This window comes from Dermacentor andersoni, chromosome 6 (genome assembly GCF_023375885.2).
Source record: "Dermacentor andersoni chromosome 6, qqDerAnde1_hic_scaffold, whole genome shotgun sequence".
In the NCBI taxonomy this organism is placed as follows: domain Eukaryota; kingdom Metazoa; phylum Arthropoda; class Arachnida; order Ixodida; family Ixodidae; genus Dermacentor; species Dermacentor andersoni.
The window spans coordinates 90,548,255-90,562,951 of record NC_092819.1 but is presented as its reverse complement, the minus strand read 5'-3'; the positions used below and the strand labels follow the sequence as shown (position 1 = coordinate 90,562,951).

Here is a 14,697-nt window from a genome sequence, read left to right as displayed (position 1 = left end):
TGTGCGAGCTTTCAGAGCTCAATCACATCTTCAACATAGGGAACGTGGGAGGATGGCGCAAACCATGCCACCATCCTTCTCGGCTCACCCTAGCATGTTTTCCCTCACACTTACAGCAAACGATGCACGAGACGCGATTTTACTGCACTTAGACTTTATATGGAACCTAGGCTTCTTCCAGCACATGGCACAGTGATGGTTTGGTTTCTCACGCTGTGCCGCACAATTTATAGAGCGCTATATTTAAAGGGGCTCTCCTCATTTCGAACGCCATTTTATTAGAATAAATTTCTGCTCCCCTTGGTTTTCAAATTAACGAGATTTTTACTGTATGTACTAATGAAGTGTTTTCCCTAGGAATGGACAGCCTTGTAACAATCATGTTAACACTGTGCAACAACGATTAAACATCTGCTACATGCACGGCACTGTGGAATGAGGGCACAATGTACTCTCGGAGGAAGTTGAAATTGCCGACTTTTAGGGTAGGTGATGAATGCTGGGGCCTCAGAGTGGTGCCAACAGTTTGTCGAAGCTCGAAGAACATAGTATGTTTCGCTGACACTCTGGCATAGACCGTTCAAGTTTCTCTTCCTTCGAACTGTAGTACTTACTACATTGCTCTCCAAGGTGCCAGAAAAAATACTATACGGTACTAGTGTGATACGTACGCACTAAATTGCCTCTGACTAAACAAAAAAACTCATGCTATCTCATGCTGCATGCTTACCAAGACATTTTTTAGCTTGATGTCTCTGTGCACGAGGCCTTGGCTGTGAAGAAACCGGATGCCTTGAACAACATCCAGTGCAACCTGTAAGCAATAGAAGTTGTCTTATTGTACTGTATGTACAACAGCTGCAAAGTGCACTAAGCAGTGCGCAATGTAACCACTACACGTGCTCAGCACTTTTCAAGCACGAGAAAGGAACATTCTTAAATAAGAACGCTTGTATAACAACCTCTATACCGTTGACAAATGCCTATCCTAGAAATCAATCAACCTTCACTCGAAGATGACTGCAAAGGTATTCCTAAGCATGTGTGGTTAATTCTTCAAGTGCGCTCACAATTATTGCCCTACTACAGCCGAACTCACTTATAATGATGCCAGGTATGCCATATTTACTTGAATAATGAACACGGACGCTTAGTGATTGCAGATGCCACTTTTGCCATCAAAGAGTGCATTTCTTCTTTTCCTTGCATAATGATCGCATTCTGAACTTGCTGCCATGAAGAAGAAGACACACAGTATGATTCAGCGTCCAATACTGCACCTGACATGCCAAATCGGCAGCCGGATCCGTTGCGTTTTGTCATACCGTAGGGCTCAATGAGATGCCTGGCATGCAACAAAAATAGGAGACACATAGTACAATTCGGCATCAGACATGGTGTCCGATGCGGCAGAATTGAGGTGCTTAGCTGATCTGGCGCTACAGAACAGCAAAACGTCTTGGACCCAGCTGCCATATCGGCGCATCGGATGCTGTATCGGATGCTGAATTCTACCATGTGTCTGCTTTTAGATGTAGCCGAAAAAAAAAGAGAAAAAGAAAAATGAGCTCACAATTTTACCCCGCATAATGAACACCCCCCAACTTGGTGTGCATTCTTCAAGAAAAAAGTTATTAGAGAGTTTTAGAATAGGGGCCCCAAACGTTTAGGGGCCCCAAAGAAATAGCGTCGAAGCCACTGCGCATGCGCGAGACGCAAACTGCGTTTGGGTTTTGCGTTGGGAACGCTATTTCACTGATTTAGTGGGAGCTCAAATAGCGTTCCCAAAAGCTTTGCGTCAACAAACATGGCGGCACCCATCGAAGCGACGGCTCTAACCTAGCACCAAACTGGGTTCGATTCGCGGTAATGCGTGAAGTTCACAAGCTAGGAGAAGTGACTGCAGTTATCGCTTTCTCTCAACTAGCGTGTGTTATGAAGATTGATTCATTAGACTGCGCTGATTCCGAATTCGAGTGTGGATTTTATGGCTCGTAGGCCTAACACGGCTAAGCTTGGCTGGTGAAGGCACGTAAAGTTGGTTTTGTTGCTCCAAACTAAGCACAACTAATTGTTTGCTGCTTGAAGAATAACCTCTAAATTGTAATTAAACGCGAATACACGCAAGTCAAAATTACTATTCATATCATAAGATGGTATATTTTATTTAATTATATTTAATCGTTTTTCTTAGACGCCGTAGTGGCGCTGTCAGCGCAAGACGCTATCTGCAAACGCAAAGCCCTATTCTAAAACTCTTCACTCCTGCGTGCCCCAACGCTAACACCCGCAAAGCTCTTTGGGGCCCCAAAATATTGGGGCCCCTATTCTAAAACTCTCTATTATGCAAGAAAATACAGCAACATTCAATCAGTTATAATTATCACATTTCATTACGTTTTAAATTTTCTGACGGTACTTATTGAAACTGCATTAGACAAACTTTTTAAGGTGCCGTATGTTACAATGAACACTTAAAACCCGGTCGTGGGAAATATAGTGCACATGCAAAGTTATGAAGCAGGAAAGAAAGTGGGAATGGACTGGGCATGTAGCAGTGCACACCTCACTGCAGTACAACTATGACGAAAATACGATCTCCACAATGAGTGAGCGCTGTGCAGATTTCAGAAACCGGGAGCCCTAGGGACAATACGGTGCAAAGTGTCAGTGGTTACTATGCTAGCACGGTTTGGCGATGCTTTTTTTACATCTCTGCTGATTGCTGCCACTGGGTTGCAATGATGTTCTAACTTTCTAAAAGATTTTTTTGGCAGAGGCAACACAGAAAATGCGACTTCATGGTTCTCGGTGCACTCAGCCTTCATTCAGCCTCGCATGGCTCATGCGCAGCTTTAACAGTGAGACTTGCAAAATGTCGGTATACCAAACCGGCTCGCACTTTCAACCAACTAGAACACTTTGATTTCGTATCCATAATCCACCCACGCCCAGCTAATAGAAAAATGTATCACATGCCTCCAAAGAAAGTACATGGCAGCTGTGCTAGCGGATTGGACTAATGACAGACCGAAACTGGGTGTCGCTTCGAAAAAGGTACAATGTCGGACAGGCCATGTTTCATTTTTTAGACTCACTTTACGCGCACATTAGGTAGGTATTTTTGTTTTAATGAAGGCTTGCAGCTAGGTGTGGAAAGGTGCCGGGAACAAAAAGGAGCATACAGAAAATCTGATTTTTGGACAAATGTAGTGGCGAATTATCGTTGCCAATGCAAGCTTCAGTGTTTTTTTTTTATAAATTTGTTATCAATGAATTCGACTGTATGTTAAGAATGAAGCAACACAGTGTGCACTTTTCTACAGCAAAGCCAGTGCAGCATGTTGCATTCCATAATTTCTGCAACAAAAAAATTTGTCATGCACCCTGCCACTTTTATTGTGGCGGGATTCGACCAATGGCTATGACGAAGCAATACCTGCTCCTTCTTCAGCTTCGCTATAGCAAGGGCTAACTGTGAACAAGCTCCATCTATCTCACCCTGAGCCTGGCTGGCCAGTTGAGTCCTGTTCGCAAGGCCGTGTAGAGATCCCGCTGCATGCGGTCCATGACAAGCAGCACCGCGGGTGTGGTACCACCAGCGTAGTTGTGGTCAATGACAGACCCCCGTATCTGTACAATGCGGTCATGGTCAGGCACACTGCGTGTGTAGAAAAACTCCATGGCCAGGTCATTCCAGTGCTTGTCATCGGGAGGCACCACTGACTTGACCGCGCATGGAGACCGCCCACCCCAGGGTTCACTCGAGTATACTACGCCGTACTGGCCCCGGCCCAGTTCACGCCCCAGCTGGGGCATCCCGTAAAGGATCTCGTCCCGCAAGGATGTGCTCTCCAGGGCACAGCGGGCCAGGCGTGGTGCATGCAGCTTTCGTACCTGTAACGAGTTGGCATGATAGCATGGTTTTGTGAGGCAAGGCTTCAATCGTCGCAGGCTGAAGTCATCTAGGAGCCACTCAGACAAATGCTCCACGTTAGATCAAATACAATGATACCTGGCCTGACAACGCTGTTACCGCAATGACATGACAACTACAGACAGCTCACATGTCATGGACCCAGAAACTAAACATTGGGCTGTAAGAATTGAGTTCTTTTCTAACAATATAATTTGCCAAGGAAAAGTGCTAATAAACCTGAATGCAACAGATGCCACAAAATATGAGTAAGTACTCGTAGCAGCTACGCAATATGCAATCAAGAAAAAAAAAGTTATATTAGCAATAAAGTAGCAGTACTCATGCAACTGTAACCAAAGGCTAACAAAGAAACTTTCAGCATAGCAACATGTGAGCATGATACCAGCAGGTCACAGAACAGAAGCTCACTGTAAGAAAAGCTGTGCATGAAAAAGAAACTTGCAACTCTACAGTAATAGTAGCAGCAATGTTCACAGCTTACTTGCAGTGATTGGATCAAAAGAATCAATTAGCGTTTGTCCATTCCATGCATTCAAGAACAACCAGTAATCATCGAGGCAATCTGAGAACATGCTACGCAAGATTACGTAATGAATGCATGACAATGATTGCATGCATGACAATGCATGCATTGCATGCATGAATGCATGACAAGCAACCTGTCGCTGCTTGTATTCTTGTTTCTTTGCAGAAGTGAAATCTCAGTAACACAGACATTCAGAAAGAAATGAACCATGACAAACAAAAAACATTGGAGTAGCTTGATGCACAATCCACTGCAGTGATTTGCAAACATTTTGCAAACAAAGATGAGTCTATAGATCGAAGCCCACCTTGATCCTCTGCGTCTCTGTACGCTCGAGGCGGCCAGAGTGGACAGCCTCCAGCTGTCTCATGGCAGCTTGAAACTGCTCATGCGAGGACCGCAGTCGCTCACGGAACTGAGCGCAGATGCAGCGTGCCAGCCGCCACTCGCTCAGTGACTCTAGCATATCTGCGGCCACCCTCTGGCGCCACTCCGCGTCGATCCGTGGTGGAGCACGACCTGGCAGTGTCTGCACAAGCTGCACAGGCAATGGAAATACACTGTTATGGCTGAGTTCAGCATTGTCACAAAGTGGTTTTTAACTTTCCTTGAAAGTTCTTGGTTTTCTTCCAAATTTTGCGCCTTCTTGCAACTTGCAAATGCCTACCAATGCATTTCAACCCATTTTATTATTCATCTGCAGACTTCCTGGCTAGTGAAGAAGAGTTTGTGATTGGTAGACAGCCTCTTGAAGTGAAAGAATAAAGTCACAGCAGTACTGAAAATTATGTTCTCAATCAGATAGATGCACTAGTTATGTGCAGTGTCAGGTGCCATGCATTGTCTTGGTACTGAAACTCATATTAGTGTTTCTAAAAAATGTTTCTAAAAATGTTTAACTAAAGCCAACGACCGATTTTCTGTATGTCAGATTTTTCGGACATGCCCGATAATTCGGATGGCTTCACGGCAGCCCCTAGAATCAATGCATAAGAACATCTGAAATTTCAGACGCGAGAACCCTTCGCCGTCCGATTTTTCCAGTCCTTTTGCCATGACCACAGGTCCGAAACGACATCAAAGCCACCAGTGCCACCATTCTGATTATCTCGCCACCTCGAACCGGCGCTCTCACATAGATCCGCTGGCTGCCGTAGCCACCACCGCGACAAGGCTAGGCCTAGTAGCTTCGACGTTCGCTATTAAGCTTGTTGCCATTTGGTGCAGTGTTTTTCTTTGAAATAATTCAGCACTGCCAGCAATGTTAACAACGTAATCCTCGCCATTGGCTTCAAAGCTCGGATAGCACGCCACGTTGCATAATGCTGGTTCCCAAAAGTCAGCTTCACCTTAATACAAAAACGCTACGCGGTGAAACATACACAAAGTATTGCGGTGAAGCATACCACGAATGGGAAGGGGCAATTGTCACGGGACACAGTATGTATTTCTTGGTTATATATGAGTGCACCCGCGATCTCGTGTCATCGTACGAGCACCGATGTGCCTAATAAGTGTACTAGCGGGCCTTCAGAGCTTTTTTTTTGGACGTGCCTGTGGTGATTTGAGCCCTTAAGGGCAGCAAAAGGCATATGCATTCATTTTTTCAGAGTGCCCGATTTTTTTCGACGTTTCTGGGCCCCAGGGAGTCCGAATAATCGAAGGCTGACTGTAATGCACCTAGTCAGAGCCACTGAACTCGACTGACCTGCTTCATTTTCTCCCAGAGGACCCAGAGGAGCGAAGAGCTGGTTTTCACGGTAACCTCCACCTGTGAATGAAAATGCATAGCATATGAGAGTGGTACTAAGCTACACAATGCTGGAAACAACATGCATATCTCCAAACAGAAAAAGTGGGAGTAAGGAAACAAGAAAGAGATAATGGCAGCGAGCTTATATGCAAAAAAAAAAAAAAAATCGTACTGCATGACTTCTACAGAACATTCACAAAGAAAATTTACACTGATTGTAGAAAAGGCTCACCGATTCTACCCTACTTAATTCGAAATGCTTGCCAATTCTGACTTGTCTTCTGTTATTGTCAAACATGCACTTCATTGCACAACACCAAATGCTATTTAATTTGGGCATATCTGGCTGGACACAGTTTTGTGTGCACAATTCGTGGAACAAGCTGATCATGGAGTGGGATCACACACAATACAAAAGATGCCAATTAACGATGATTTATATGGTCAACTTTGCCCATTGCAGGAGGAGCATATACCGTGCACTTTCTTTGAGTAATCAGTCACCACAGTTTTGATACTTATGAAAGAATGCATCCAAGGCCTCACTTTCGGGTCAATCTCCGCTTCAAATTTTCTTTTTGTAACCTGAGGTACATGAAGTCCTAAGCGTCACCGCAGAAAGCATCGTACTTGCTCTTGCAAGACCTGCACTATTTCGTAATTTTGGCAGGACGTAATACTTGGCGAAACTTCCTTGTTCTCAAATCTGACTTCAAAAGTGAGGGGAGCAGACCTTGCAAAACGCAGGTTTTACACAAATAACAAGTTTCACTTCTCTAATCAGCATTCAAGATCAGCACTAACCTGGTATGCTGCATTGAGAATTTGCTTGAGAGCATTGCTGGCCTGCATACAGTCGTCTTCTTTGCAGACGCCTTCCAGACTTGCTAGGCACCTCTCCAGAGTGCCTGCACAGTCAATGAAGAGGGCAGCGACACTTTTGTCAAGAACAGACAGACTGGCAAAATTAAGAAAGTCACAAACTCTTCAAAAGAATGCACACTATGCAAGGAGTGCGAATAACAATGAGTTTTTACACTGTTATGAAAACTGCACTCAGTAGTGATTTTGTTCAAAGAAATGTGGCAGTATTACATAGCACCAGTTCCTTATCTAATTTATTTTTACGTAGTGTTAAACCAGTTATCTCTCTCAAATCTAATACTGCATGCAGGTGCAAAGCAAACTTGCCATTGTTCTACTCAGTGCTTTTGGGCAGATGTCGACGCATGTTCACATAAGTCGTGAAAGAACTATGACCGCACCCAAGAAGCACTAGTTGATCGGCATCCGAGATAAGCAAATGTGCAACTACAGCTTCGTACGTTCACGTGGCAACGGCACGGAAAGTCTGCTCACCCACAAAGCTCTCACGAAGGCAGTTCATAGAGCCGACAAGCTTCTCTGCGACAGCTGCATTGAGCATTCCCAGCACGAGGTCCTGAATCTGGGATGTGCACATCTGGAGGACACTGGCTGTTGGTGGGGCAGCCTGCTCACCTTCGTCCACAATGACACCTAGCATAGCAAAACACGGCCACACGATTAAAACCAGCACTATTCCACAGATAGGCAGCAGCCTCACACAATGCTTTCTTCCAGATTATTACTAAGGCAAACATTTAGCATAATCTGCACATGTTTAAGCCTGGTGGAGACCATTTGCCTCGTCAAAAGCAGCAATTTACGGTGCACTTCACGACAAGCTTCTCAGCTTAATTCTTGGGTGAGCTTGAGGTTCTGGAATCGTCATTAAGTTGCTTGGGTTCAGTGCATCGCTGTCAATGAACACATATTTTTGAAGCACAACTTGTTTGTGTTCATATAGTAATTAGATTTGCTATGGTGTCTGTGCAATGACATGCCTAAGCTGAGCAGATATTAATGCTGTGAGAATTCAATATTGCTGCTTGATAACCTAATATACACTGCCTTGTGACTCATTCGCTGAAGCCATAGCACGAGCTTTCTTGTGGTAACTAAGACCTTAAGAACTGCCACATGCCTATATCGAACCCCAAATATAATGAATTTGCATCTGACATGAAACTACCTTTGTTACAGCTGACGTTCATTATAAGCATGTATCAACTTTATAATGATACTGGCAAAATAAATTCAAGATTTACCTAATTATACTTGATAATTAGTTATATCTGTGTTCATTAAGTCAAGGTTTGACTGTACTTCAATAGATCCAAAATTTGATTGTACTTTGTCATACTGAATAGTTTGTTATATCACTGTTGAAATTTGACTAGCTCTCACAAGGCAGTGCGAACTCGTAAACAACATGGTATAACAGCCCCAATCCACTTGCCTTCGAAGGGGTACTCGGCCGCTCGCTGAAGCACCTCGCTGCGCAAGTTTTCGATGGCACCCACAATGAGTAGCCGGATCTCCTCCTGCTTGTGGCTGGCTACCTCCATAAGCGCATGGTAGAGTCCCGTCTCCTGCTTGCGCGCATACGCCAGCCGCTTGGGCGTGATCATCATGTCCCGCGTCATGTCGAATGCCGTCAGGATGAATGTTCGCAGGCAGTGCAAGTGCGTTGTGTTGAGCAGTGATGCGGCACTCACCAGCAACGACTGAAGAGCGCTCCGTACGAACAGGCAGACGTTGCTGCATGGGAAACAGAAGGCGAGAAATTCCAACAGAGCGACATCAGTTTGCTGGTCCTTATCAATGCCTTAAAAAAAGGGAGAGCTGGGTTGGGGTGTATGCTACATGCTGTTGAACAGTGTGACTAAGGTGGATTTCCCTTGAAGCATACACTTAAGCTGAATTCTCAGGTAAATGACCAGCTTGGAGACTAAGTTTTACAGACTGTCAACTTTTCTTACAATGAACATCGCAATAGAAGTAGATTTTCAAGGTTCGTTTATGTTCATCTTAACATACTGTGCTCAATGCACAAGGCAAAGGCTAGCAAATACTCCTCTAAACTCTCAGTAAGTATATCACTTGAAAAGCACACACATGGCCTGAACTGTTGACACACTGACCAAAATGCTGGTTTTGGTTGCACCAACATTGACATGACATGCAGATGGCACTGGAGTATTTTTTTGTTGTTGAACAGTTAGACTTGCTTTAAAAGAAGTATGAAAGGAACCTCAAGATTTGCTCATTTTATGAAAGGTTCAGCAGAAACAGGCAAATTGACAGCAGTACACTGCACATCAACAGTTTGCTGTTGTGCTAGTTGGTACGTGAACCAGCTGGATTTAAACAAGGGTCCCAAAACTGTCGATTTTATGAGAGATTTTGGTGAAGCAGCGCACTTGAAAGAAAAAAAAGAAGTTCCCACAAGCATGAATGATGAGGACAGAGAATTAGCCTTACTGTTTGCAATCAATAAAATCCCTACATGTGTTTTTGAAATGGACCGACATGCTGACAGGAAAAGAAGCACAGCAATAGATGCTGAAAGAAGATGCGCATGGGAATAACACAGAGGGACCAAAGGACTTATGCAGTCACATGGTCACTTCTCAAACATCTACTGCTGCAGCAAAACAGGAACATGTGTAACTCGGAGGAACAAAGCCACACAGGCTTTGCCAGTTTACCCATGTAAGTGCTTAAAAAGAAATCAAAAACACATAGTTATCTTTTAGCGCACTCACATTGTTACAAATGTAGTTCTCGTAACTTTCTTCCCACACCACCCAACCAGCACAGGAGACCTACTAGTGTATTCATTTCTCAGACCATCTGGGTTACTCACAGGAATTCATGCTCTATATTTCAATGCAAGACACTGAGCATGCGTATTACAAACAAACAAACAAGCAGACAGACAGACAGACCAAAGTAGCTTGGCGAGAGACTCCTGATGTAGGTGCTGCAGTCATCCATCTAAAGAGAATTGAGACCAGAAGCGAAGAAGGAAGAGAGAATGGCAGCACATTGAGGACAGTACATGGAGCACACTTCAGCAACCAAATTAATCACAAAGGCACTTTCTAGACAACACCCACATCTTTTAGACAAACACGTACCCACCACGTTAGTCTTTATCAAAATTTTTGGGACATGTTTGAATGGTCCACAAGCCAAGCTTGTCAAAGCTACAGAACTGAAAGCCTTCATGGATTTTTTTCTTTTTGCAGGAGAGAAGGCCTTGCGAATGTCCAAATGATGTGTGTGCATGTTTTGATTGTCCCTATTTGCATGAAAAATGTTATTTGAACTGGACCCTGTCGTGAAATAAACCTAGAGCAAATGTTGGAGAGAGTGTCGATGCCAATGGTCGCACCCTGCTTTCGTACCAGTTAGTGCACATGTAATGGGTGCTGATAAACAGAGTTGCTCAAGTTCCCTGAAACTTTACAAAAGGTTTACAAGCCACCAGGCAAGATCATAGCAATTTGTGCTGAGCTATTCAGGTGCAACAGGAACAAGGAATTACGATTGGATTGACCCGTGGGGATCAACGTCCCCAAGGCAACACAGTCTATGAGAAACACCATGTTCACCATGGTGTTTTTGCATCATACCCTGTTTTGTCGGTGTACAATCAGCTGAGGACAGGCCTAATGGTCGGGCATCTGGAGTGGACCAACGCGGAAGTGAAGGTAAGGAACTACAGGCAGAAAAAGATTGATCGTTTATTCCAGCGAACGCTTATCTCTGGTAGGGGGTGTGGAACAACCCGAGGTGGCCACGCATGCTGACATCATTGCTCGACTAAGAAAATGGCATTAGCTAGCGTTGGCATGCTGCACGCGCACCCATTGCATGGTTAAAATACTTGAAGCCAAAGAGTGCAACATAACACACCTCAATGAAACCACAGCCACCACTGCCAGGAATCGAACCTGTGACCTCATGCACCAGAACACCATATCCATTTAGCCAGTGTGGTTGGTTAAGGGAGGTGGACAAATCATGTGCCACAGAACACATTCTTTCTTGTCCAAGTGTTTGCAAAAGCCTCGACCTTGAGCACAGACTGGTGAGCAAGGCTGCTTGGCCACCTACTCACCAGGCAAAGTCGTCGAAGTTCTCGACGAGCTCCGAGCTGGGTGAGCACCCATTGGCGCACCTCATGTTCGGCCTCCGCCGGTCATGGTGCCGTTGTTTCTCTGGAAAGTGCTTGGAAAGGTAGCCCAGGTTGCTCAGCTGCTGTTGTGCTGTCACGGGCAAGGTGATTACGGACCTTGGGGCTTCCTCCTGCGCAGTGGAGAGACACGAAGTGCAGAAAGTGTGAAATGTGCGGCAGGCAGGTTGCAGAGTGGTGAACGGACGTCATATAGTTATCACTCAAAGCGAGAACTAAAGGTGGACTTCTTCAACATAGAAATCCGTCTCACTCTGTGAAACTTGGAGGGGTCAGAACTTCTCCATTCAAGTTTTCCAATGAGAGTTGAACCCAATTTATCGCCATGTTCCGCGACAACTATTCAGGTGGTCGCCGAGACCAGCTTTTAAGTGGTCGTGACCTCACTGCCTAGTCTCGCGAAGGCTGTGGCTTCGCAAGACCACAAACCCTATGGTGCAAAGCACATCTGAAAGTGGTACACAGAGAAGCAGCGTGCACCCACCTCGGTCTGCATGGGGGTCTCCGCCGCCTGTTTGTCCTCGCTGCCACTGTTCTCGCCGTCAACATATGCAGTGCACAGCTGAACCTGCTCTGCAAGTCTGGCATTGCGCAGACTGCGAGCGTGTTGCTCCGATTCCGTCAACTCCGATGTGGCTGGCATGTTGGCCCGGATGAACAGCACTGGGGTTTTGGGAGCGATCCGCTTCAGTTCGTACAGGTCAGCCAGCTCCTGTACACAAAGAAAGTAGCAACATGTCACAACATTTAGAACCTTCAATAATTGAGCTAAGCAATTAGGTAAGCACATTATAACAAATATCAACATAAGGTTCCAAGCATACTAAACGTTCACTACTGCTACGACAGATAGCATGCTGATGCATATGTTCACCTAAAAATAAAGCAGTGTTGCATGAAGTTTATCTTCAATACAGGCTCCAAATAGTTTAAAGCAAAGGCCATGAGCAAAACACAGCATGTGCCTTGTTTTGGCATTAAACTGACAGACGGCACCAAGGTTTATCTTCTGCGAAGTTTACACTGCATGCAAAATTCTTCCTATTTATTCTACATGAAACAGGCAGGTACTGCAGCTGAATGTAATTAAAATTTTTCCAGCATCAAATGCCACCTCTGCAAAATTTGAGCACCAATGAGCCGGTGGCATAGCTGAAAGAGACATGTATGTGGGGCTTTTTACGCAACATCTGGCATGCTAAACATAATACATAGATGTATACTAGAACAACAAAATAAAAAATTTAAGAATAAATAAAGATAAGAAAAAGAAAAAAATAAGAAAGAAGGAATAAAAATAAATGTATCAGGTTGCCTCAACGGAAGTACATTTCAGTCTCCGAGCTGAATTTGCTTGCTTTTATATACAATGAACCATAAATGCAGCAAGAGGAACTGTGTCACCTTGCAAAATTAAATAAGCAAGCACATGCACTTTGGAATGAAAAGCGACACTTCCCCAGAGTGAAGTTGATACCCTCTTTGCAAACATTTGTGTACACACAAGCCTCATATAGCCAATAAACAGAGTCAGAGGTCACCCCTGACCTAATGCTTGCTTCTCTTGTCTCCTGCACTGTAGCTGCTACGCTCTCTGGCTGTCTTGTTGTTGGTGTACCTAACACTTTCATCCCTCGTCGCTTCCCTGAAGTCCATAATTCTTCATTCAACATAAATTGAGAACCAAATGGGCTGTTCACCTTCTCTGTGAAGGCTTCCTCTGCGAATGCATATAACAGCAGCGGAGTGCAACCTTCAGTCGCTCGCCGATAGGTCTGCTCGAAGGAAAGGCTGTCGTTGCAAGGTGTGGCCACAACGTGCACTTCGTCCCGAAGCAGTGGGTGCTTCATGCGGATCTCCAGAGCAGCAGTGCTCAGGGCTGGATCCTTGCGTGCCTCGGCCTAAGGGAGAGATGGGCATGATTGCTACACTGTGCGCCAACAAGGAAAAGGCCTCAACCAGCACATCTAAAGAGTTAGACCTTCTTCATTCATTATAACTATATGTTTGTTACAAGCTGATATTGGCGAGTAATGTTTTTGATTTGCTTCGTTATATTTAATAATTCATTATAACTGTTACATTGAGGTATTGCTGTACTTTAAATTTGGGGTTTAATGTACTGAAACTGCACCAGTGGGCTATGAAGCACACACAAAGCTTCAACTTAATTGCTTGCTTAGCTACGCATGTCACACAAAACACACTGCTGAAGTTCGGCGGTTCTTGTGGTGCACTGGTGCATCTTTTTTTTTTTTTTACATGACCCACTTGAAGGCAACAGACATGCTGTATGTGATGTAAGTGAAGTGAGGAACATAGCTCCCTCCGATAACTTACCTCGACTTCAAGGTCAGCTCGTGGAATAGTCCTCCAGGGCTGGTCATAGGCGGCCAAGTGCTCCACTAGCTCGAAACTATTGGGCAAGGCCAGGCTAATCTCTGTCTGGTTACCTGCTGAGAAACGAACCTGCAGGATTGAAAACAGCTATGTATCGGCACGGTCATCAAGAAAAAAATAATGAAGCTGGATTGAGCTTTCCTTATGCAATGCAATTGTTTCTTTCCTTTATTCAGTAGACTCGTTTCTTAATTTCAAAGGCAGCTTTCCTGCAACACAGCTTGCCAAGCTAATGGTAGCTGCTTCTGTTCTGTTCTTTACTGGTAGATTTGAGGGAAAGTACAATTACGCTGAACTTGTGATGCAGCGAACACATATTCTACAATGAAGGCATTAGCTATATCTGGGCTAGATGGTACTTCACTAATATCCATTCATGGCAACACCCTCTGCTCTACAACTCACCATTCTCCAGGTGAGCTGGCTTTCATCCCCGACAGGCGAGGTGACTGGCAGCACCGCCTGGCCAAACAGCTCGTTGACCACCCGTGCCTTGGCCCAGCAGCTGTGGCCAAGAACCACCAGGGCAACAGGCTGAGTCACTGCGCTCCCAATGAACTGGTCGTCTGTCTCATTCAGACACAGCTGGGCAAGCTGGTCTAGAAATAAAATTGTGACATGCGACATCAACTATTTGGAAAGGCCAGGCTGGGTGACTAAGAATCACTAGGAGTGTACGAATATTCAAAACTTTTGAAGAATGAATTGACTTTTATCCAATTTGATTTAGTCTTCGAAGCGAATAGTCACTATTTATAAAGACAAATATCTTTCAAATAATTTTCGACTATATTAAATTGTCAGATGTGCACAACCAATTAGAAAGATTGAGCAGAAGTGCAATGAATTTCTTCCCGATGGCCATTAGTAGACATAAAGCATGAGAAATCACATAGTGCAGCACAGTATACAGTGCTCAGGAACTGACAATTTTTTGGCTAAACTGCTATTTGCACTCGCGCAACAGTCCCGAGTAAACGAATAAACTGCTTACTTGTTCCTAATGCTTCATT

General features: G+C 44.6%; 1 protein-coding gene across 5 annotated transcripts in view; it reads right to left on the bottom strand.

Annotated features, from left to right (window-relative positions):
• LOC126522554 (dual serine/threonine and tyrosine protein kinase-like) overlaps positions 1 to 14,697 on the bottom strand; it is a 127,307-nt gene that overhangs the window by 6,528 nt on the left and 106,082 nt on the right. For all 5 annotated transcript variants that reach the window (XM_072288805.1, XM_050171322.3, XM_055066472.2 and 2 more), the window contains exons 3-14: positions 14,090 to 14,283; positions 13,625 to 13,753; positions 12,985 to 13,185; positions 11,769 to 11,996; positions 11,210 to 11,397; positions 8,540 to 8,841; positions 7,579 to 7,737; positions 7,024 to 7,127; positions 6,175 to 6,237; positions 4,774 to 5,004; positions 3,502 to 3,897; positions 731 to 814 (exon numbers count right to left, since the gene is read on the bottom strand). In XM_072288805.1, the coding sequence (XP_072144906.1) occupies positions 731 to 814; positions 3,502 to 3,897; positions 4,774 to 5,004; positions 6,175 to 6,237; positions 7,024 to 7,127; positions 7,579 to 7,737; positions 8,540 to 8,841; positions 11,210 to 11,397; positions 11,769 to 11,996; positions 12,985 to 13,185; positions 13,625 to 13,753; positions 14,090 to 14,283 (2,279 nt within the window). The remainder of the gene's footprint in view (positions 1 to 730; positions 815 to 3,501; positions 3,898 to 4,773; positions 5,005 to 6,174; positions 6,238 to 7,023; positions 7,128 to 7,578; positions 7,738 to 8,539; positions 8,842 to 11,209; positions 11,398 to 11,768; positions 11,997 to 12,984; positions 13,186 to 13,624; positions 13,754 to 14,089; positions 14,284 to 14,697) is intronic.